Source organism: Myiozetetes cayanensis, unplaced genomic scaffold (genome assembly GCF_022539395.1).
Source record: "Myiozetetes cayanensis isolate MyiCay16 unplaced genomic scaffold, myiCay2020 scf13, whole genome shotgun sequence".
NCBI lineage: Eukaryota > Metazoa > Chordata > Aves > Passeriformes > Tyrannidae > Myiozetetes > Myiozetetes cayanensis.
This window is the reverse complement of record NW_026086937.1, coordinates 15,555,333-15,579,914: the sequence shown is the minus strand read 5'-3', so window position 1 is coordinate 15,579,914 and position 24,582 is coordinate 15,555,333. Positions and strand designations below refer to the sequence as shown.

General features: G+C 38.2%; 1 protein-coding gene across 14 annotated transcripts in view; it reads left to right on the top strand.

Moving 5' to 3' along the window:
- Positions 1–24,582, top strand: part of ATP11B (ATPase phospholipid transporting 11B (putative)) — a 65,539-nt gene that overhangs the window by 9,775 nt on the left and 31,182 nt on the right. For all 14 annotated transcript variants that reach the window (XR_007627996.1, XR_007627995.1, XR_007627994.1 and 11 more), the window contains exons 2-18: positions 4,845–4,961; positions 5,798–5,887; positions 8,977–9,057; positions 13,244–13,351; positions 13,508–13,636; positions 13,747–13,850; positions 15,046–15,093; positions 17,623–17,687; positions 18,247–18,328; positions 19,241–19,391; positions 21,397–21,594; positions 21,868–22,026; positions 22,319–22,491; positions 22,835–22,903; positions 23,851–23,924; positions 24,010–24,113; positions 24,259–24,440. Coding sequence is in view for 10 of the 14 variants with exons in the window: in XM_050308656.1 (XP_050164613.1) it covers positions 4,845–4,961; positions 5,798–5,887; positions 8,977–9,057; positions 13,244–13,351; positions 13,508–13,636; positions 13,747–13,850; positions 15,046–15,093; positions 17,623–17,687; positions 18,247–18,328; positions 19,241–19,391; positions 21,397–21,594; positions 21,868–22,026; positions 22,319–22,491; positions 22,835–22,903; positions 23,851–23,924; positions 24,010–24,113; positions 24,259–24,440 (1,934 nt within the window). In the remaining 4 variants the exon portion in view is untranslated. The remainder of the gene's footprint in view (positions 1–4,844; positions 4,962–5,797; positions 5,888–8,976; positions 9,058–13,243; positions 13,352–13,507; positions 13,637–13,746; positions 13,851–15,045; positions 15,094–17,622; positions 17,688–18,246; positions 18,329–19,240; positions 19,392–21,396; positions 21,595–21,867; positions 22,027–22,318; positions 22,492–22,834; positions 22,904–23,850; positions 23,925–24,009; positions 24,114–24,258; positions 24,441–24,582) is intronic.

Below are 24,582 nucleotides of genomic sequence, written 5' to 3'. Positions count from 1 at the left end.
GGGAGATGATGTTGAACCATGCCAGCTTTATGCAAGTCACAGGCAAAAGCTGCCTGTCAGATGATTTGTAATTATCGGTGCTTGTATTGCAAAGCTTGACACAGCGATTGGTTTGTTGTGTGCTGGTCTCATGTCACTAATCCTTGCTGAAAGATCCACGGATTTCTGCTGGCTCACTTCACAGTGCTGGGGAGGGCGTACGTGCTCACTGCCCCATGTTAATAGTGAAGCATTAAAAGTCTTGCAGTACATGTATATATTATATCAACAAGTTGACCACAGAAGGTGTTTTTCTTCTCTTCCTTTACGCTTGCAGGTGTTGGGAGGGTCTCTTTTTGTAGTGCTGCTTCTCATTTGCTTACTCTGTGGTTGCCTAATTCACTGTCTGTGTTAATAATGCTTCCTCAGCAGCAATATAAAACTCTTCTTTCACAGTAAAGGCTTTTGTCACCAGGCAATTGGTGTAACCATGCAGTTGTTTTAGGGAACTGACACATTAAAAAAAAGAAAAATAAAAACAAGTGGGAAAAATGGTGAGGGTTTGGTTGGATCAGTTTTCCAGTCCTCCTTACCCGATGGCTGCATGGGCAGTTCTGGTGCAGTGGTTGAGATGGAGGCAGAATGTAGGAAGGGGTTATTTGGGGGTGGCTGTTGAATCCCATTTCTTTCATGAAATAAATTGCATGAAATTGCAGTCAAATATTTCTCCTCAGTTCCTCGGGGTATGTTTTCTGTGCTGTTTTAAAGGGACCTAATTATTGCACAGAGGATGTCTTTGTCTAACTTTTAGAACAGTAACAAAATCACTGCTGAAGGAATTTAGTAAAAACTACTTCGACTTTGGTTAGAGTCATTGCAAATTTATGAAAAAGGAAAACTATGAATCACTTATTTCTTCTTTTTCAATTTTTCCCAAAAAGTTACTTTCATTTGTGCTGTATAAATCAACTTCACTCAGGCATGTGTGTATTGTATTTAAGTGGCATATGTTTAAAATATATTCAAAAACAAATATGTGAAGTTTATCTGGGTGCAGAACTTCTATTGGGAATGTGTGGATTGAAATTAAGTGAGAGATGTATTCCAAGGGTAGATAATTCCTGGTTTGTGTTGATAAATCAGCTGAAGGCCTGAGCTTTAGCTAATAAATCTAGATTTAATTTGCAGCATGAAGGGGGGAAAATCGGGTCACTTTATCTTATGGTCAAATTTTATTTAAAGCTGACTCATGTAATATATGTGCCTGTAATATACATGATCAAGAAGCCTTAAATATCAGATTCTGTAATACACTCAGCATTGTTTGTTATGACATCAGTTATCTGTGCACTTGGGTAGAAATCACTTCACGAGAGAACTGCAGGAAAACTTAACTTTCATTGAAAGGTATTGCTGACAACTTAATCATTTTGCAAGACTCAAACTTTTAATTTAGGGATTTTCTACTCATGCTGTTCAGCTGCAGAAATCCTTTGACAAGGGCATGTTACCCTACTTCTGCAGCTGAGTTAGAGAATGACGTTAGAAAGAGAGAGAACTGTCTAATAAGTGAAATTAGGAAACAGTGTGCTTCAGCCTGCTTTGCTGGCTGGGTACAGTTCCTGTGCAAAATCCCTTTGCTGGGCAGAAATTTGGACTATAAATCAGTGTTGTGTCAGGAGCAGGCTCAGTGACCAGTCCCACAGTTAGAGAAGTGTTAAAGACATTTCAGTTCTTGAACAATTAAGTTCAATGTCTGGGCAGAACTTTTCTTGGAGAGATGATCTGCTTGGTTGTGGTCTGATCGGCTAATGACGAGATGACAGGGGTGTTGGGTAGTTTCAAGTGATCTTTAGAAGTCACAGTCATAAAATTTAAGAAATCTGGGGTTTGTTCCCAGCTCTGACACTTATTTCCTGCTGTGGCTACAGTCAAGTCACTAAGGTTGTCAGGGATGTCCTTTTCCAACCACAGCTCTTGACAACTGAAGGGTTTTTGTCCCCAGCCTGCCTTGGGTGTGCTCTGTGATCTGCTGACTGCACAGCTTTTGAGCTTTCTGTGGCAAATGTCAACAAAACGGAATTAAATGTGTAAAGACTGCGATTTTAAGCTGTTTTAGCTGCACAGCTGCACCTGTAAACTTTTATGGCCAGAGATTCTGATTTGGAAAATAGATTTCTTTTAATCAGTTGAGTCTGCTTCAGCAGATGTATTCTTCTCTGCTAGAAGTGCTTGTGCAGTGAGGCTGGAATTCTACAGAGGTCTTTACTCTTCATAATAAAAATGTCATCAAACTCATCAACTTTCAGGTGCTCAGGTAGTTGCCTAAAAAGGGCATATAAAAAATTCAGTGATACCGTAGTCACTCTGAAATCTTTCATTTATCTATTAATAACTTTTAGCAAGTGGCATGGAGATTAGCATTTTTCACTGTCAGAAAGAAGACTGCCACTTGTTTTCTTTGCTTTTTCTGTGGTTTTTTTTTTTTCCTTGCTTTACATCTGTTTGAATTTTTCCAGGCTGTAGAGTATGACTTTCCAAAGTGAGAATGTCTGGCATTTTGTGAGTGCCAGACATTTTCTGAGATAGAAGAGAGCTGTGTACCTCGTCTTACTAATTAGGCACATTTTTTCTTGCTTGCAAAACCCTTTTATTTGTGGCATCTTCTGGATTGATTTAGAAGTAATGTGTCACTAATGTCAGGTATCCAAAATGCTTCTGCTGCAAACACTGTTCTCTTTTTAAATTTTTTGTCATCATTTAACAGGTACTTTTTTTTTTTCCATCTTACTTTCATGCTTATATTTCTTAAAGCTGTGAACAGTTCCTTTCTTTTTGCTTTTGGCATCCTATGTATTTTTTCCTGTCCTTTCTCCTATCTACTTTTTGTCTCCCTGCTCCACTCTTATCTTTAAACAAGTTTTCACCCTGGAGCTTGTGACTAGACCAGCCTTCCACTGCTTGTCATCTAAAGTTTGTTCTCCTTCAAATCTCTTTGAAAAATTCCCCTTCCTTTCTTTCTCCCTTCTTTTTTCTGGACCCCTTTCTTTCTGATGCAGAAGGTTTCTCTGGTAATGATGCCAAACACAAAAATTTGTATGTTTGAGAGGATTCTTTTTACTATTACATTACTTTAAAATGACACCATCCTGGATGTGAACAGACTTTATATTGCCCTGTGTTAGAGATATTCATGGATTAAAGAAAATTCTTGATGGGTTATACCAACCATTTTTTATGTCACTCATTTTTTATGTCACTGTTTATCATCCATAGTTAACTGCTGCAGAAGTATCTTCTGGAGTTCTGTGAAGTGTCAGTTTTTATTTGACATGGTTCAGGGTCTGAGCCTGGTTTCACGTGTGAAGCAACACAACTGCAAATGTCATTTCGTCACCTGCAGGAGTGGAATTGGTAATGCCCTTTCCAGGTGTTCCACCAGTTGTCCTTTCACGTGGCATCAAAGAGCAAGGAGATTGTGGGCACAGTGCAAAGTCAGTTCTAAGATTAGGAGTGTGTGTGACGCTGGCGCTGCAGTTCACCACCTCACAGACAAGTCACTGATTCCTGATCGAACAATTAACAGTTCCAAATTTAATTTCCCTGTTTTATTTCATGTCTTAGAGCTTTCCTCTTTTTATTTTAGTAGTTTTCTTGGCCTGTTGTCTGAATTATTACTGTTTTATTGTGTTGTTTGTTGTCTTTTGGCATCACCTGCTTGTCCAGGTCAGAAAATTATTGCTAGGAAGAGTTCTGGTGAGTCATGTAGCCCCAGGAAAGGCTCTATTAAAGATAGACTTGAATGACCTAGATACAAACCCTTGTGTTACAGAGACATTACAACGTTCCCACATGACTTACTTCGGTTTTTAATTCTTCCTTTCCATAAGAAAGGAGTTTTGGTTTGGTTTCCAATATCCAGACTAAGTTTTCCTACCTGCAGCTTAAGCCTACTTGTCTCTGTTCTTCTTTGTCCTTCAAATTACCCGTTTTCTCAATGGAACAGTCTCTTATGTATCAGAAGATTTGCTAGGATATCCCAAGTTTCCTCTCCTCTAGGCTAAATGACTCTAATTTGTTTGCTCTTTGCCTTTTAGATTGTTCAGCCTTGCGTTATATGCCATGTTTTTAGGATCCCTTGTGGCTCATGTTCCAGTCCTCTGGGTGGTGTTCAGTTGGTTCTCAGTGCTTCAGCTGTGGTTCCCACTTCTTCTCCAGCCTCCTCAGCACTTGAAGGCCTTTTCCTCAGTGGGATGACATGGATGACTCAGAGCTGTTGGATGAATTTGGTGGTCATGACAGGAAATCACATTTGAGATTAGACAAATCGTTAGTTCTTGGAGATAAAACCTGTTTGGAAAAATATTATTGTCTAGTCAGATGCATATGCTTTTGGTTTTTAGCTGTTGAGAATCTTTCCCAAATCCAGTTATCACAGCATACCAGTATAACTTGTTTGGTTTGACCTTTTTTTTTTTCCCAATAATCGGTTTTATGGCAACAGCTGTGAGGTTTTGTAATTTAATTATATTTTCATCTCTGTTTCTGTTTCTTCGTTTTTAAGTTTTGCAGGGTTTCAAGTTTGCATCTCTTTCCTTTTTGAGACAGGATTTTTTAATTTTATTTTTCAGAATGAGTACACAACCTCAGAATTGAGGGAGGGTTTTTTTCCCAATTTTTGAAAATTCTATGGACAAAACAGATTTTAATTTTATACATTAATTTTCTTTTCTATTCAAAAACCACTATTCTAAAACTGCTGCTTGATGCCTGTATATCACTTCTCAGCACAAAGTTAACAGTTTTACAAACCAGCAGCTAATAACAGCCTTTCTAGATCACCTCTTTTTTACTTTATGTTTTAGGGTTTTGACCCACCGCATCAAAGCGATACAAGAACTATTTATATAGCGAATCGTTTTCCCCAGCATGGCCATTATGTTCCTCAGAAGTTTGCAGACAACAGAATCATATCATCCAAGGTAAGGAATCGATTTCTCATGGGAAAACCACTTGATACCTTATTTAAGAAGTTGTGTGGTGAATGTGCACGTGTGTGTCATGTCTAGTGGTGCATATACAATATTCAAAATGAAACAAACTCTGAACTTTTTTGAGGGAAAAGCAGGGTTGCTTCCTATGTAATTTTTCTCCTTGCATCCTTCTTTCCTCAAAACCTGTTAAAGTACAGAGTAGTTAAGCCTGTTGGTCGGGATTTCTAAGGGAAAATAGGGTTTAAACCAGTGCTGGGTCATGTCTGGATGCGATGCACCAAACTACTTAAAAGGAAGGGTGAAGCTGGTTGTGAGGGTTTTTAAAGTAGCCAAATTGCAAGCTAATACTCTGCATAAAATAAATCAGCAGTGGACTGCAGTTGCACATTCCCTCCTAGTGCGTCCTTGGATTGAAATCAGTGGAGCTGGTGGTGGGATGTGCCTCGTCTCTGTGGTATTGGAGAGAATGTTACAGCTGCAAGACTTAATTTCTTCCCTGCTACCCAGGGTGCAAACAGCCAAATGACTCCAGCTGCCCCTATCCCAGTGGGGAGGAGAACATTTAAAACTTGGCCTCTACTGGCAATGCAGTTGCTACCCCTGCTTCCCTGCTTAGCTGTACTTGAAACAGAAGGAGATAAAAACAACAAAAATTGGATACAGCAGCTCTGTGTGGGAGAAGACCAAGACCAGGAGCAGGTTTGGGGGAGGAGAGATGGAGAATGAAAAGATTTAGGTTAACAGAGTTTAATGGGATTGGAACTGAATTTCATTGAAAAATTGTTCAGTGTGTCATAATTGCTCTTCTCTCTTTTTCCTTTCAGTATACAGTGTGGAATTTTGTTCCAAAAAACTTATTTGAGCAGTTCAGAAGAGTAGCCAACTTTTATTTTCTCATTATATTTTTGGTTCAGGTAAGTTGAATAATACTCAGGAAATTGCAGTTTATGTTGTAAATCTGCCACTGATTTTTGTTCTGTGAATTTAACTTCTCTACTTACATATTCTACCTATAAAAAGAACACATTTTCAGGTCCTCTGGGAAAAGAACATAACTTTAAAAATAATTATGTCCAAATTTAAGTGATATTCTTAGGTTTTGTCTTTATGAACGCCAATGTATTTAAGTGTGCAGCTTCAAAACCTGTTGCACTGACAGCACAGAGACTCAATTGCCTCAAAATACAATTTTAGATCTTGTAGTAACGAAATTCCAAATAGGCTTCTTATTTTTGTGGGCATTGGTGGTGTTTGAATAAACCAGGAGTTTTACTCTGTGTTTTTAAGTTGGCACTTAGTGTGCAGAAATGCAGACATTCAAGTTCACTTACACCAAACTGGGCAGTTGTGCTTGCTCTGGAGCTGAGCAGAGATCAGTGTATGCTCCCAGTGTAGGTGGGATCTCAGCTCTGTAAATCAACAGACTATTGTGACACAGTTCTGAGATCCTCACATTCAATTTGTTCTGATAAAATGAACCCAAAGGTGTTACAGTTTGGGTTGATGGTTTGTCAGTTTTGAAGGCACCAGTTAATGCTGTTATTGTTACAGGTCAGAAATACTGCTGTGGCTTTTGTAGCTTTTTTGTTCTTCTTTTACTGAAGAACATCCAGGAGTATATTATGGCAGTGGGTACATTTTCAGTAATCTTTGCACCCCAGCTCTGTAATCGTACCCAGATTCTGTGGAGCTATTGTAGGCTTAGTAGGTGAAGGGAGAAAGAGTCTAAGGAGAAATAGTAATTTTTGAAAGACAAATTAATATCTGAGGCAGAGACAAGATTTTGGGGTACACAAACTTTTCTATCATAAAAAATAGAATGCTTTGAATGTGTACAGTCCTCCACAGTGATTAACCAGCATTTATAGTATGCATCTGGAAAATAAGGCACCTCATTCGACAAAAACAGGGGTAGTGAGGAGTTCACAAAATCTGTCTGTGATTGTGCAAGATGTCAGTACTGGGCCACTTCTGTAGTTTTGAATCCATTGCCTCCTGTGTCCCTTGATCTTGTTCTTTCACATTTAGAAAGAATGACCTTTCTAGGCTGAAAATTCCTGTGTTGGGAGTCACTGAAGTCATACTGTTCCAACTTTGTCTAACAGAATGTGTTGTCCGTCACATTTTGCTAGTTAAGAATATTGACTGTGTTGTTCCTGTTGTGATGTTTTATGCTGCTTAACCTATTGTAGCTTGAGGAATATGGGGACATGCTGGAGATAGAGCATAAATGTTACTTCAAGTAACCACAGCCAGCATTGCTTTTATTTCTGTTTAATGCAGATTTACCGCCTTTAGTTCAATTTTGTGTCACATTTCTTTCAAAGTGTTAGATATCAGTAATATATAAATGTGATGTCCATGAACAAATATGGATCTAAGGGCATAACTTCTATTCTGAGTGTAATCCTGTTGTCTTAGTTTGTGACAAGTGGATGCCCTCATGTGTATGGAAATGTCTTGTCTATGTGTCTGCATTCTTGGAAATGGAACAGGAGAAAAGCTGCAGTTGTTTTGTTCATTTGTTAGAATGTTTTTATTCAAATCCCATTCAGAAGTCCATTAAGATCTAATTTTTTTTTTTTATATATAAGGCAAAGGTGCCTTTTAAAGTTGATCACCATGGTATATTCCCTGTCATACGAATCTCCTGTGACCAAGATGCAGGATGTGTCATTACCACTTTATTCCACCGGGGATGGCAGAGCTGGGGCAAGGTCTCGGTGCGGGATTTAAACTTGCAGCACAGTCCAGTCCACGTTGTTCACCACACATGTGCATGCCCAAAACATGGTGACAGACTGCATTTTGGTCACACCAGGTGTGTGATGGATGTATGTCCAACTGTGTGGCAGGCAAATGACCATGGTGTTCTGGTGCAAGAGGCAAGGGAGCAGGCTGCCGTGACAATTCCACCAGCACAAAACCTGCTCCGTTTTCATATCTGAGCCTCTCTTGAGAAAGAGTGAGAGTACAGATGGCAGAAATGTCATCTGTATCACCTAAATCAGGTGCTTTTGGCATGGGTTTTCTTGAACAACGTGCTGCCAAGCTGAAATTGCAGTGCTACAATTGAAGAACAATATTGCAGACCATGTCTCATTTTTGTTGTGTTCTATAAATTGTTTCAGTGGGAAAAGGAATAAACTCATGCATGTGTTGTAAGGTGGCATAATCTGTTTTCTCTGTGAGGTTCTTGGCTCTTCAGAGAGTAAACTCCATGTATGATTTTGTTTTTTCTTCTTTAATGATTCCCAAAGCAATGCCATAGGTCTCAGGTAAAGTGGATCCAATCAGTGTCTGTGGTTTTGAGTGGTTCCTGTGTACATTTTCTTTACAGCACTTGACTGTGTTGTTTTTTTCCTGCAGCAGAGGAGAACCACTAACAATCCCCCACATACAGAATCTTAGTGTGTACACTGCACTTTTGGCATGCCAGCAATACTAGCACAGATTGTAGAAACTGCATGTTAGCTTGGGGGAACCGGAAAGGTGCAGTCTGAAAAAAAAAATGTTCTCTAATATCTAAACCATTGGAAATCACTGGTTTTTAACTTTATTTTCACTTCTAAAGTGGATGATGTTATACTCTACATTGCTGGTAAGCAGTAGATTGTATAGAATGTTGAAACAGCATCATGAAATGTGTATTTCTTTCCTTTGTAATATACTTTTGAGTTCATCTTTGTAGAATGGAAGTAAAATCTTCCTTTTACTAAGGACTCTTAAAATTGTCACATGCAATTACAAATGTGACTGAGGCTGCTCTATACCTAGAACCTTTTATTTGCATCGTTATTTACATATATTATTTAGGTGTCAGAAACTGAGTTTTGCTCCAGAAATACTGCAGGGAATGCAGTAAAAATACAGTTTATAATGAGATATTTGGAAAATAGTTGTTGTCTTACTTCATTAGGGTGAGGTTTTGTTGATTTTTTTTTTGAAAGTACAATTGTAAAAATAAAATTTGAGGTAACTTTCATATTTTCTTCTCTTTTAGCTCATGATAGATACCCCTACCAGTCCTATTACCAGTGGATTGCCATTATTCTTTGTCATAACTGTGACAGCCATAAAACAGGTAAAGGGGAAAAGTCTTGTGGCACGAAGCCTTTTGAAGGTGAAGTTGCTTAACAGAGTCTGACCAAGAAAATGCTCAGATGCTAAAAATACATAAAAGAGTGTAATTTTTAGAAAGGATTTTGTATTTAATGTTTCTTGTTAGATGCTTGAGCTCTTCAGCATTTGGTTAGTTGTCGAGCGCTCAGTGACTCACTGCAGTACCCTCAAATGGACAGTGAATGATGTCAGGCAGCATTTTTGTCTAAACATTACATGTCACTTGTTATAAGACCTTTTCTGAAAGCTCCTCACTTATTCCTTTGGCACACCTCACTGCATATCAAAACCAATCCTCCCACATCACACACTGAGAAAGGAGCTTGGGTAGATGGAGCAGTGGGGCAGTCCGTGTTTGTCAGTAGTTGAAAGGCAAGTTTGGCCCCAAGGAGTGTGTTCCATGGTGTGAAGTATGTATGAAATGGAATGCTGTACCAGGTAAAAGCTCCAGTTTAGAAAGCTTCTGGTTTTCTTTGCTTCTTCTTCGGTTGCATAAAACATTTTGGAGTGCTTTATGGCACCTGAAATAAGAAAAATCTTCCGAGTTTACCAGAAATCTCGTTCGAGCACCATATTGAGGCCTAGAGCCCCTGGAATGAGAATGTAGAAATAAAAGAAAAAGAAAGAAAAAAAAATCTTATGTCTTTAAACCCTTAAAGCAAGAGGAGAAAGAAACAAGCTCATAAATAAAGAGGTGATGTGGATAGAAATTATAATCTCTTCTGCAGGGAGGTTATTTTCAGGAACTATCCCCTTCAAAGGGTTTGACAGTGCTGTCTGGGGAAGAGATGCAGTCTAGCAACGGAAAAATAAGCAGGAGACTGTTACAGAGCTACAGCTGGAATTTCAATTTGCCTTCTGTGCCAGTAACACCCAAAGGCACCCAGAAATAGGGCAAAAGTAAAAATAGTTCTAGCTTTCAACAGGGTAGAATGGGGCAGAGGGGTTCTTAATGCTGGAGTGGTATCTGGACTAATATTTAGTCTTGTTGCTGTGCAGTTTGTGTATGTAGAGTGCCCTAATCCTGTTTTTACCATCACCCCCCCAAAAAAAACATCACATGTTCAAGAGCTAGAATCATAAGTAGGCAATGGATAATATTCCTTAAAGCTGTGTGAACTAAAAGAGATTATGAAACAGAGTTATAAATATTAGATCACTTTTTTTCCAGAAAGAAGTTGGACTTGTGTAAGTCTAAAATAGGCCAAAATAATCTAACACCACCTTGTTTCCAGATGTCCAGTTTTATATTGGGAAATTTAAGTATCTTATCATCAATTGCAAAGAATAGAGATTCTGTCATTCCTTTCTGGAGAAACTTCAGATCATTCATGACTTGCAAAGCATCAGGAAGTTTCCTGGCTGTCTCAATATCTCTGCAAGGACTATTGGAGCCACCTAAACTGATCTAATGGACTCTCATGTTTATCCTACGTGCTGCAAAGAAGGCAGAAAATACTCACAAGCTGTTACCTTGGAAGGACAATTAAGTGTGCTATTTCCAACAGGCTGCCTTCAGACAGGGAAGAAAGATAAACCTTCTGCTGGAATGCAGAGGGGAAAATGCCCAGTACTGCCTCAGAATCAGCTCCCATTTTCTGTCGTAGGAAGCAGATTTTAAGGAAAGAAATGCCTTTTTGAAAGCTGTGGGGCACCAGTTCTGTACAAAGTTATATCAGGATAAATGTTAAACTATAATTTAATATTCTCTCAAAAGATGAAGGTGAAAAATAGAAGCATTAATCATATGCAGGTTTGAGAAGCTTAGCAGTGGGTGGAAGAACTCTCCCCTGCTTCCAGAAGACCAGTTAATGTGGCACCTCTAGCAAACTTCAGAACTCAGCCTTATTTTAAACTCAGCCAAGGAGGCAGAACTTTTTCTTAGAAGTGTAATTGCACCTAGGTCAGAAGAAGGACATACTAGACTGCAAAGTGGTGCAACTCATGCTGTGTCATTTTATCTGTCCTGTTAGCCAGAGCACTTTCCTCCTTGTGCCTGTGAAGGTCTATACACAATCCTCAGAGGAGTCCAAAATTCGCAAACAAATAAAAATAAAAAGTTTTAAAAAATTTAAAAAAAAAAAAAATTTAAAAAAAGGTATTTCCCAAGGAACTTTAGGAAACTCAGTCCAATAAGTTATAGGTATTTAGCTGATTGAACAGAGATGTTTACTTGACTGTCAGGTAAATTATAAACAACTACTTTGAAGGTTTTGATTAATTATAGACCTAAACTGAGAATGAAAAACCTGGTCATATAAAATGCAGGCTGTTTCTCAATTACATTGATGCAGTTATTTAAACAGGACTTAGGAATATAATTTAATTGAGGGATTTTAATCTTAGTTTCTCTTCACACAGTTTTCAAGCAACATTCCTTGTATCCCTATTGCATCTCTCTTTGTCACAGTATTTTTCCAGTAGTTGCAAGTGAGGGTAAGGAACTCTCAAAAATGCCACAGTAGGTAAATTTGGGGGGAATTTGAACTGACCACATTAAGTTGGCTCTTAAGAATTCCCTGGTGTGAGGTGTCACCCTTGGGTTGGAGGCAGTGGATGTCAGATGGGGAAAGCGCTGAAATCTGTACTTTCTAAAGACGGTAAATTTCAGTTCTTTGCCAAATGCCCACGTTGCTCAGCTGTTCAGGTCCATGAGACAAATGCCCCAAGGTTACTGGATGTTAGTTAAACCCTTGTTTTCTTCTGTCAGTCACCTTTAACAAGGAGCTGTAGGTACTGACTCCTGCTTTTTCGTACTGATTAGGAAGGATTCTTAAAAGAGTCTTAGGAGCTTTAGGATTCTGATTTTCCAGAATCTGTGTGTGTGGCTGCTATTACTGCATACTTTTTATTTTTAAGCATTTGGCATATAAAGCTGCTTTTCTTTTCCCCATTCCCTCTCCCCTTTCTTTTCAAAGCCAGGTAGTGCAGTTGTCCTGTCTTTATTTATTTGTGCCAGTAACAGTGGAGGTACATGAAGGTAGAGCTGCAAAACTGTACTTTTAACGTACAAAATTCATCATATAACTTCCCTGCAGACTCCAGTCAACTGCAGAACTCTCCAAACTGCATCTGCATTAGTACTCTTTGTATTGTTACACTCATGTAATGTTTGTAGGATGAGTTGAGGTTATGCCTGCTGTTTCACACGGCTCCTTCCTTCTGTCTGCAGACTTAAAGGAAATGTTTTTAACTCTTTCACAGGTTTTATACCTACAGAAAAGCATTTTAGGAAATCTCTCTGTTATTGCAAATGAGTTGCAGGAGTTTTGCCAGGATGTAAGAGGCAGTTGATCCACAGATTGATCCATTTCTTGCGTTTGCTTGTGGGGCTTTTTAAACAGTACCTAGACTTGGGATTAGAGGTTATTATGCTATTATGATCTAATGCTATTAGATTAAATAAACAATGTATAAATACTTTAGGAAAATAGGATGGGGATAATATACCTGGATTCACGATCAGGAATGTTTGCACATTTGTGTGCATGGGATAAAGAAGGCTTAAAGAGGTGCAGAATATCAATTAAAGAAAAACTGCTTAATTTATTAGTTAAAAGCTCAGTTGCTGCAAACTGTTCCATTAGGACTCACAAAGAACTAAAACCTTCTCAGTCATCTTCTGTTGCTACACAGAGCTCATCTGTCAACAGCATGTCACACAAAATTAAGAAATATTAAGATTTCATGCATAGGCTATGGCAGTAACTATAAGAAGTGCTGTCTGGTATGACTTGAGGAAGTAATTTCAGTCTGTTCCTTTTTTTAAAAAAAGGAATCCATAAAGGAGCCTGGGGACTGACTCTTCCCAAATTTGTGGTATAATAATCCATACAGATCAACGGTTTAATGATTGCTCAGTCATCTGATCTGCAGAAAATGTCACTGCCTGTTTGTTTTCTAAGAATATGGAACTGTTAAGATTCGTTTCCACTTTTGCTGCTTTATGTGCATTTACTTGTTCCTGTGAGTGAAAATCAAGAGGTTTCCCAGGTTATTGAGTAACAGCTCTAGTAGACACTCAAGAGAAGTTAGTGACTATATTCAGACTATGCAGGAAGTAATTTGAAGCACCTTTGCTTAGGAGATGGTTAGTGAGCTTTTTAGCTCACTGACTTAAGAAGTGAACTTCTGTGTGTTTTCCACAGGGTTATGAAGATTGGCTACGACATAAAGCAGACAATGAAGTCAACGGTGCTCCAGTTTATGTTGTTCGAAGTGGTGGCCTTGTGAAAACCAGATCTAAAAACATTCGGGTATGTGGCAAAGGACAAACTGAAAATTGTGTTTCTGTCCCACAGATACAGCTCTTGTTTCTTTGCTGATCACTGTGGCCTGTTTGATCGTCGTTAGGTAACAATGCTGAAATGAGTTCTGCTCTTTTAAAACTCCCTTTATGTTCACTTCATTAGGTGGGGGACATCGTCAGAGTAGCCAAAGATGAGACTTTTCCTGTTGACCTGGTGCTTCTGTCGTCTGACCGAGTGGACGGGTCATGCCATGTCACCACTGCGAGTTTGGATGGAGAGACCAACCTTAAGGTCTGGGTTACTCTTGTGATACAGTTAATTTAGGATGCCATTTTTAGTCCAGCCTGTTGAAATACCCCCTCCTGCTGCCTGGTGTTAACTTAAGGGGCACTGTTTTACAGACACACATTGCAGTCCCAGAAACAGCAGTGTTGCAGTCTGTTGCCAACCTGGACAAACTGGTAGCTGTTATAGAATGTCAGCAGCCAGAAGCAGATCTGTACAGGTATCACTTTAGTAGTAAATATTTTGAAATTAAATCAAAATGAGGTGTTTAATGTTATGAATGTTATCGGTCTTGCTGTGATTAAAATAGCTTCAGACATCTGCTTGAATTTTAGGTTTTAATAATTAGCTTGTGTTTATACATATGCACTTACTGAAAGCTGCAAGTGGCAAGTTTTAGTATTTCAATATTAAATAAATAATAAAATAAATAAATAAATATTTATCTTTTGTATTTTAATTATGTTCATTTCTGTTCTAACCAGTAAACTTGTTTCCTGATTTAAAAAAATTAAATGACCTATGAATTTGATCAGCTTGGAGAATTAGTTGTATAGGGTTCTGCCAGGAGATTTCAGTACCGTATAGGATATTTTAAGGTGAAATTAACTCAAATTGTAGCAAATTGTTGTAAGCTTATGTTAATTCCAAAGATATGTGCTGACCACATTTATTTTGCACGTGCTTAAGATTTGAAGTCCATTCTTCAGCAGCAAAACCATAGATTAAAAACAGAGATGTCTGAGTGTGCTTTAACATCAGCAAGCAATGTGCTAGACATCGTGGGGAGCAAAAGTGATATTCCAATCCAAGTTTCTTTTGAATTGTGTAGTGGAAAATGACAGCTACTAAATAATAGTTTTAAAAATCCAAGTATCACAGCTATTCTTCAGTAAACTTTGGGGTCTTTGGAAAAAATTAATTAAAACTAAGATACTAAGTTTGAGCAGCAGTTCAGATATTTGATATTTAGCAAATTAAGGTACAGTTGCTATGGAAGTTATGTCCCTGTTTGTAGCTGGGGTCATGCTAAATATGCAAATGTCAGATTTTAAATGCAGAGTAGATTTGCTTTAGTGAAAGAAAAATTACTATTTCTTGTTGGTAATATGCTAGCTTACATTTGTTGAGGAATTATTTCTTACTGAATCATCAGAAAGTCACAATCTGTTTTAATTGAGTAGAAATATAATCTTTGGTGGTTATTAATGAAACCTAATAGGCTTTCTCAGATGACTGTTCTTTTGAAGGATAAATGTTTCTGTTGTTAAATGTCTCTTGTAAAATTAGTGCCAGTGTTGCCATATTGTTTTATTTTGTACTTGTGAACCGTTAAAGACTTCTTTGTAAATACAGACTTCTTACATTTTTGAGTCTTTATGTAGATAGTTCTAAGACGTTCCCATCTTTCTTAGATTTGTTGGAAGAATAACTGTAAGTCAACAAGCTGAAGAAATAGTCCGGTGAGTCACATTTTCTAAGATGGTTATTTCGAATGCATGAAGGTGGTTAAAATCACGACCATCACAAATAAGAGTTACTGTTGAATATGTAAAAGGGAGCAGTATTTTTACTGAAAGTTGTCAGTTGTAGCTGAATACTTCACCTTCTGGAAGGCTTGGCCGCTCTGAAGCGGGTCATTTTTAGGCTCTGGTAATCAGCTGGTACACTTTGTTGCTAGTTGTTAATTAAAGCATTTATTGATCTGAAACAATTTCCAGTGGTGTATTACGTAAACTTCAGCAGATACCATCCTTTGTTTATCAGAGGGACTGAGGAGGTGTTTTTGCAGTTGAAATTCCTAGAAATTACAGGTCTGTTTGAACAAAGCCTCTGCTACAGATTTGTAGCTTTCAGTATGTATTTTGAGCTGCTGCACTAACTGGACTGTACAGATAAGTGCTTACATCTGTAATAGTCAACACGTAATTGTGTGCACATAATGGTGTGCTCACCACCTTTCCTTGTGCAGTCACAGCAAGCAGCATACGCCTAAACATGTGAAAATAAAAGAATAAAGATGTGAAGCCACTTACAGATCTACATGTGGACTTCCTGAAAAGGCTACTAATTGCTGGGGGTTGCTGATTGCTGGCCCCAGCCACCAGCATCCTCACAGCTGCTCATTCGATCCCCCCCACCCCAACAGGGCAGGAGGGAAAATAGGAAGAAGAGGAGTGAGAAAGGTTGTGGTTTGAAATAAAGACATGGAACTCACTCACAGGAAATGGCCACATTTTCAGGAATAGATAGCATTTAAGTTATTTAATTATTTTATGGTGAGGGTTGTGGATAGTCACGCTTCCAAAAACCCTTGTCACCTCTTCTGAAAAGGTGAAGTGCTGTGTTGTGATGTATAAATTTGTCATAGAAACAGGTAAATTCGTTATGGTTCTTTCACTCTTCCAAAGTCCAAAATATTACCTACTACACCTTTTTTATTTTTTTTGTGAAATTTCTACTTGAGCTATTTTCCATCTAATGTGTGCTTCAGTCTGAAAAACTGGAAGTCTCAGTCTGAGAGACTCCTTTGAGGCTTGCAAACGTTTGTCAATTTTAGATAGGAGTGACCTGGAGTTCAGAGTGAATCAAGGATTTGTCAGTGTTTTTTGCAAGAAATATGGGGATGTAGAAAGAAGGTCACTTGGCCCCAAGTGCACTGCCTTGGCCACTCCCACAAAAAACCTCACTCATACCATCTCCAAAACCCCGCTCAGCTGTTTTCTAAGGTTGCTTCATGTCCTACTTCACTTTGAACTCTTCAGGATCCATTACTCTCAAGACTGAGAGGTTCAGCTTTGGGATAATCTATCAAAATAATTTAATTGGTAACATAAAACAGAGACAGTTTAAAGGGAGTGTGGAAAAAAAAATTGCAAGTTCTGACTTCTAGCGAAGCTTATCTTCTGTCTCTCAAAGATAAACTTGTCTAGACTGTGTTGCAATGATTCAGGTTTTGTATTTTGGGTTTGTCAGACTGGTTTTATAAACTTGGATCCAGAAATAAAAATTATGTTTCTCATATGAAAAGTTTAAATGCTCGAGCATTTAGTCCCCTTTAGTTCAGTTTTTCAGCTGAAGTTTGAGTCTAGCCTAAAACATTAACATATGTGTGTGTAATTTAAAGAACCCACCGTAATCTGTGTGTATAATTGGTGCACATGGTATTTGTGATGGTAACTGTCACATTTGCAGTAACATTTAAGTTAAATTAATTAAGTTAAATGTTTAACTGTAGGAAGTGGATTGTGGGTTTGGCTTTTGGGGTTTTTTTTGAGTAACTCCAGGTTATGCTTTCAAAGGAACTTCAAGTTTTGTTTAGTGGAACATATGGCTCTAACCTTAAATTAACCTTGTTTCTAATTAGACCTTTATTGTCCCAGCACTTGGGAATTAACTTGGAGTTAACTTAGCTAATGAAATGAATGTATTATTGTGTTGCAGAAAAACATTTATGAAATTTTTACTATTGTGTTAGGAAGTAAAATTTGCACTGCTGTGGTGTGGTGGTGTGACCATTTAATTATTTGTCTCTGTTTGGTATGAAAAATTTTGAACTTTTTAGATCATTTCAGTTTGTCAGAGGGGTAGAAGTAAGATGGGTTGTTAGCCAAACCTAAAATAGCATTCCTGGTGCACTGTGAGCTCACCTGGCTTTTTGCCTACTTACTTCCTGAGTAACTTGCAGGTCTCTCTGAACCAGCCATTTGGAATCTGTAGCTCAATCAGTAATTATGGGATGTGTAACAGTGGTGGGAGAGGATGGCAGTGTCCAAAGGAGACCTGAAATGAAACAGAGAGCTCTGTGGAGATGAGTGGGTGTGGCGTGTGAGATGATTGAAGATGGACCTAAATGAGGATGGGGTTGAAGTTGCTGCATTGGGAATTCATAGGGAATATAGGACAGCTTTGCATAGGAGACTGGATTTCATTAGTTTTACAGAATACAGAACGACTGATTTTTAAATGCTGGTATTTCTATTTCTTTTTAGACCTCTTGGGCCTGAAAGTCTCTTACTTCGTGGAGCAAGATTAAAAAACACTAAAGAAATATTTGGTTTGTAGACATCTAAATATTTAAAGAGTATTCTCTTCTTAAAGCATGTTGATGAACTGTGCTTTAATTCTACTTGCACTGAAGAAATTGTAATAATCTTGCTGACTGTTACCTGAGGGGATATGATTATAGATGAAAGTAATGGTATTGTGCTGAAGACTCTCTAAGGATATAAAGTTCCAGCTCTGCTCTGTGAAAATATTTGAAGTGGTTTGATAAAGGAATAACTTAACTTCAGTGGATAAATGACTGTTCTTACTGCTACCCATTGTTCAAGACTTTCTCCTGAGATTTACCGTTCTGATTTCCATAAAATACATATTGAGCAGTACAGTCATAATAATGATCAGTGTTAAAGTAGGTGTTAAAATTACTTCAGTAGTAGTTTTACTATAGTAGAATACTGCAAATACCTACAAAATACTCTCACCACTGTGCTGAAGTAAACACAAAAGTAATACCATCTTTTGCTTTTATCCTACGTCTGTCAAAATGAAAAGTTGTGCAACATGTAGATGCAGAAAGTAAAGTATAACTCTTTCCCCCCCTTCCTTCCCAGGTGTTGCAGTGTATACAGGTATGGAGACAAAGATGGCATTAAATTACAAGAGTAAATCTCAGAAACGGTCAGCAGTAGAAAAGTATGTTTATTTTCTAATACCTCTCTTATTCATAGAGCTTTAACTTAGTTTTTCCTCTGTAACTTTAAAATCCTGATGGGTTTGCTGGGTTTTAGGCAAGGGAAGACAATGTTGATTGCCTTGCCTTTGGTAGGAAGCTGTAAAGATAAAATTAATTTTTTAATATTGATTCTTTAGCTGTGTGTGAAGTGGAAATACCCAGGCTTACTCAAGGTTACAGGATAGGTGTTACTATAGTAGAGATTTATGTGTTGAATTTCATGATTTCCTTTAAAGGGAAAAGTCCTGATATATGTTGCCTTTATTCCAGTTACTAAAACTCTTGAGAGAGCCTCCTGGAATTCCTAGGCAAGCGTGGGATTGATTGTTCTTCTGTAGCTACATAAAAACAGAACTGTAGTGTGCACAAGAAACCCTCAGTCATCAAAGCAAGGGGTGGAAAGATGTGACAGAATATAGAGACAGGTGTGACTGATCCTGGTGCAGCATGGCCTGGGTTAAATAGTCAGGTGCACGTGGCAGTGCTCTCCTGACTGAAAGAAAAGGTGCAGCCCTGGGTTTCCAGTGTGGTTGGTTGTACTGCCTTCACAGCCTTGCTAGAAACTCGAGGAAGAAGAGAATGATAAGTCAGCCCCCAAAATCTTAGACAGCAGGTGTGACACAGGTTGGCTGTTGGGATGTTCTTGCACCTTAGTCTAGTCCTCATACTGCTATATGGAGATTTTATCTTAGTAAGATGTAGGATTTCTTTTCCATTCTGTTGCTTGCTTGTCACATAGAAAATTTATGTCCTTTAAGCACAGGATATGTTTTTTAAAATGCTGTCCAGTAAGTTCATTCACGTAACCACAGTGTGTCAACAGATTGAGTGAAACAAGCTGAAGTTGCTTTTCTTTTTTTGCTTCTTTATAGGTCCATGAATTCCTTCTTGATTATTTATCTAATAATCCTCCTCTTTGAAGCCATTCTGAGCACTATTTTAAAGTATGCATGGCAGGCTGAAGAGAAATGGGATGAGCCCTGGTACAATGAGAAAACAGAGCATGAAAGAAACAGCAGTAAGGTAATGTAGTTCACCCAGTTGCACATCTGGGGAACATTCAGCCAAGATACTGAATGTCTTATTTATTATGTCTCTGCTCTTGGATGTAGGTGTAAGTATCCCATGATCCAAGCCTCAGTGGTTTTGAGAGTGTTAGTCCTATGTAGCCTCACTATGGTGTAGGAATATCTACCTCTGTTACTGGTTGGACTTTTTTTTCCTTTATGAAAAGACCAAGCTTTTTGAAAATTTTGGGCTTTGTTAGAACGTATTTCTAATACTCTGTGCTCTTGTTACTGTTCTTTGGGGTGTCTTTTGTCATTCCATAAATGAAAAGAGGAGGAGGATGGCTGTTCTGGTGTGTCCTATTACAGTGATCTCACAGTTCAGGAATTTTATGTGTTCTGTGATGTTGAGATGGTTCAGACAATTTTGCCAGGCTGTAATTTTGCTCAAGCTCCTGCCTGCCTTCTCACTTTTCTGTAGAGATTGGAGGGATGCTTCGGAGTGTTCCTGAAACCTGCAGTTCTGAGAAGTTTCTCTTTTTCTAAGCACTCTGTATTTTTCTGCTTTCTGCATAATTTTTGATTTCTGTGTGAGTGTACCTTTGTCCAGAGCCGTTCAGGAGCTTAATTTGAAGTTTTGGCTATGCAAGGTGGACTAGCCTGTGGAGCCCTTTCAGTTCTGAAGGGAACAGGGAGAAGTATTTCCTCAACCTTTCCCATCAGGAACACAGAGAGCCACGTGTTTCTGCAGTGTCACTCTCCTTCTGTGGTGTCTTTGTTTTTCTCTCTCACGTGTTTACTTCCACAATCTGCTTTGCATTTCTCGACATGCTGATCTCCTTACTTGGAGCGCTTCTCTGTCCATCTGTCCTGTGTGTGCAGTTTGTTGTTTCACAGATAGCGCTTTAAGAAACTCTCTAACCTCATTAATTGTCACTTCTTCTCTGTGTATATTCTCTCACATGAATTATGCTCTTGGTTTCTGTCTATATTTTCTGGTTTACTTCGGAAAATCTCTTTAGGCACAGAACTTGATGAGTTTTTATCAGACACTTTAATTACTGACTTTTATTAAGTAATTATAGCAGCACTCCCTAATTGGGAAGAACAAACATTATTTAGCTTTGCAAACTGTTCACTATTTTTATTTTCCCTTTATTTAAAATGTTCTTCTACACCAATATCTGGTAGATTTGAATGAGATGGCCTGTTTTTTTCTCATCTCTGATCTCCCTTGCTCAATATTCAAGGATTGGTAAGAGTCTTCTCAAAGTACAGTTCAGATACTGAGTTTCTTGTCCAAATGAAAAACAAACTTCAGAGAGGCTGTAGTGTTGCCTTTCAGAGTTTGTTAAAATTTTCATACCTAATAAAAAGTTTCTGTCCTGTTATGTGGGTGTTTGCCTCAGTTGTAAGTGTTGAACACAGTGATTTGAAGAGGCATAAACGGGGTCTTTGCCATGGAAGTCCACATGGTCCCTTGTCATGAGTCTTGATCACTGGGGAATGCCAGCAGACAGCAGCCCTCTTGTCACTCTGCTGTCCTAAAACAACACAGAGTCCTTGCAGATTCCTCTGACAGCAGGGAATATCAGTTGTTTGCCTTCACAATTTATGGTTCCTTAGATAAGCCTAAATGAGTCATGCTGTTTGGAATGGGGGGCACGTTGCTTTTTTCAGACCCTCTTTGAAAATAGAATCACCGTGACAGTTCACATTAACTGGCAGCCCTCCTGACAGATTCAGTAAGATAGGCAGAGATTAATGAACTTGAGAATTCAAACATCCAGTCATTGCTTAAGGCAGACTTTTTGCATCAGTCTGAAGGCGTGTTACTGGGGCAACCTGGGAATGCCTGCGATGTCACTGGGTGTGTTGTCTCTCTCATGTGGATGTGGGACTTGGTCTTCTCTGGTTCTTTCAATTTGTCATTTTTCATGCATATTGAAACACAATTGAGTCACCACATTTCACCTGATGACTGTTGTAATCTTCACGGTTTTTTCCTTTTTCCCTTGTAGATCCTGAGATTTATTTCGGATTTTCTTGCCTTTCTGGTACTTTACAATTTTATTATACCTATTTCACTCTATGTGACTGTCGAGATGCAGAAATTTCTTGGATCTTTTTTTATTGGCTGGGATCTTGACCTCTATCACGAAGAAACAAACCAGAGAGCACAAGTAAATACTTCAGACCTCAATGAGGAATTGGGACAGGTAGAGTAAAAAATGCATTGTTTCTTTTTTTTTTTTTTTAAACCTATTTTCTACTTAGTTTTTAATATTAAAATTCCTTACTGCAGGGTTCTTATTGGTTATGCTTTGATTAATTTTAAAATAAGGTACAGAGATGTGATGGCAAAAACTAAAATCTTACATAATCAAAACAACAGGTGTAGTAGAAAGCGTGAATTGAGATTTTTTTATTTTTTTCTTTTAACAAGTATATGCAATTCCAAGTCTGGTATTTTTTGTTTTCTTTTACAAAAGGTAGAGTATGTGTTTACAGACAAAACTGGTACATTAACTGAAAATGAGATGCAGTTTCGGGAGTGCTCCATTAATGGGATAAAGTACCAAGAGGTCAATGGTAAACTAACTCCAGAGGGATTTTCTGAAGATTCTCCAGATGGAAATAGACATGGTTTGGTAAGACACTTTGCTTTTCCCACCATTAGTCATCTTAGATAGAAAGTGTTTTGTATTTCAGAGAAATATTCTTGCACGGTTAGCATGAAAAAAACCCAACATAAATCAGAATTTCTGAATAGTTTGAAGATAGTAAGTGTTGCTGAACAAATAATATTTATTAAACATGTTGAGACGAGATTATTTAACGTGAAATACTTGGCAGATTTTCAAGTAAAAACATTTTTTTTGAGAGCATTCAGAACTGGGTTGATACCTAAATGTTACAAACCAAGATTTTTGTTTCTTACAGGTGAAAGAGGAGGAACTGTTCTTGAAGGCAGTTTGTCTCTGCCATACAGTGCAGATCAATGCAGATCAGACAGATGGTGCTGATGGTCCCTGGCATGCCAACGGAATAACATCCCCGTTGGAGTATTATGCCTCTTCCCCAGATGAGAAAGCTTTGGTTGAAGCTGCAAGCCGGTGAGCTGGGCTGCCAGAAGTGCCTAACACAGAAATTGCTTCCCAGGGCAGGCAGTCCATGCTGAAAGCTGCTGTAAAGATTGCTCAGGATGTTTGTAAAGCCCAGGGCCTGGCCCTGACAGCTTCCTGGGAAAACATGGACATATAAAATACACAAAACTCCAGGTGTCCTGGAATTGTATAAATACTGCAGAAAGTGGGCATTCTTAATGTTCTCTAGAAGTAGAGAAGAGTAACGGAGTATAAGAATGTCTCTTTTTTTTCCCTGCCACCTTCCCCTTCCTGCATCAATAGGCATTTTGTCTAAAGTGAAAATTAAATGTGTGTTTTCTTTTCCTTTTAGGGTTGGAGTAGTATTTACTGGAATTAGTGGAGATACTATGGAAGTAAAAAGCCTTGGAAAACCAGAGAGGTATTCATTTTTATTCCTTGTTTATTTTGAAGGACAGAACAGTAGTGTTGATTAATGTAAAGTTCTCTTCTCAGTCCTCTCTGTTCATAAGCAAACCTTGCCTTTCCACAGCGTGCTCTATTTAATGCTTTTCCCTTGATGTCTTCAAGACAGTTTGCATCTTATTCCTTACCAATTGTAGCTGAGATGCAAGAATTTTGTGAGTTACTCTGTGTAGGTGTGTGTTGTAACAGTTTGTATCTTCTCCCATTCCTCAAAGGTTGAGACTGTAGTAGAGCTGGAAAACTGAACTGCATATTCAAGTCCTAGAGTTTCTGCTTTCAGCTCTAGAAGTTTCCAGAATCACTCTCATCTGTGCATAATCTAATTATGTATTTCAAACTTTCACAAAATGAGTAGAAATATTATTGATAACTGTATATCTGCAGTATCTCATAACTCCTTTTACCCATTTTATCTGTGTCAGTTGGCAATACTTTAAAGTTCAATGTCTGAAATTAATTTTCTGAACTAGTGGTAACATAAAAAACTAGTCCAGTTATCAGGGCACACACACTGTTTTTTAACAGTGTAGATTGTTTACAAATGTTAGAAACAAAATGTAGTTTTCAAAGTTACACTTGAAATAATGACAGAAGGATAAAGAAATAGGAACTGTTTGTAATCTCCAGGTACCAAGTTAGTATTCAGGAGACTATTCCTATTGGTAGAAGAGCCTTTTATTCTTACAAAATGGAAGAAAGTGATGAAAAGCAATGAGTTGCCCAGTGAATAATGGCAGTGATTGGTCATCAGTGGTAGCATTGCTTTTAGAGTTTCTGTATAAAAATGACACTTTGAGGAAAGGTCTGTGGTGTAAGAGTCTATTTATAAGTAATTGTCTTTGGAAAATTATTTCTTAAAATGTTTTCTTGCCCTTCCCTCTTTTATTACAACACAAAATACAGGTACAAGTTGCTTCACGTGTTGGAGTTTGATCCAAATCGCAGACGAATGAGTGTCATTGTAGAGAGTCCCTCAGGTAGGTCATCAGAAAATGCAAAAGCTACAGTTGAGAACTCCTTAAATGGCATTATTCTTAATTTCTATTCTGTTTTACTTCGTAGGGGAAAAGCTTTTATTCACAAAAGGAGCAGAATCTTCCATTCTTCCTCGTAGTAAGAGTGGAGAAATAGACAAAACAAGGATACATGTGGATGAATTTGCTTTGGTAAGTGCATGTGCTCGCCCAGCTGATCAGAAGAAAATTCACCTGGAATAAATTCTGTGGCTTGAAGTGAACAAATTACAGGTGACACCTTCTCGTTAGATCAGAATCTTGTCTACTCTGAATGTGGTCTTTTATTTTCTCACAGAAAGGACTAAGAACTTTGTGCGTAGCCTACAGAAGATTCACACCTGAGGAGTATCAAGAAATTGGCAAACGCCTTCATGAGGCCAGGACTGCCTTACAGCAACGGGAAGAAAGATTAGCAGATGTGTTCAACTTCATAGAAAGGGATCTGGAATTACTTGGGGCTACAGGAGTAGAAGACAAGTATGCAATGGAGTTACTGCTAACTACACTCAATCCCAATAAGTTAGGATTTATTTCTGAAATAGGATATGTGAAAAACTCCCCCACTATCATCAAAAGTTTTGTGCTATTCTTGTTTAGTATGTTTGCCACTCTTTGGATT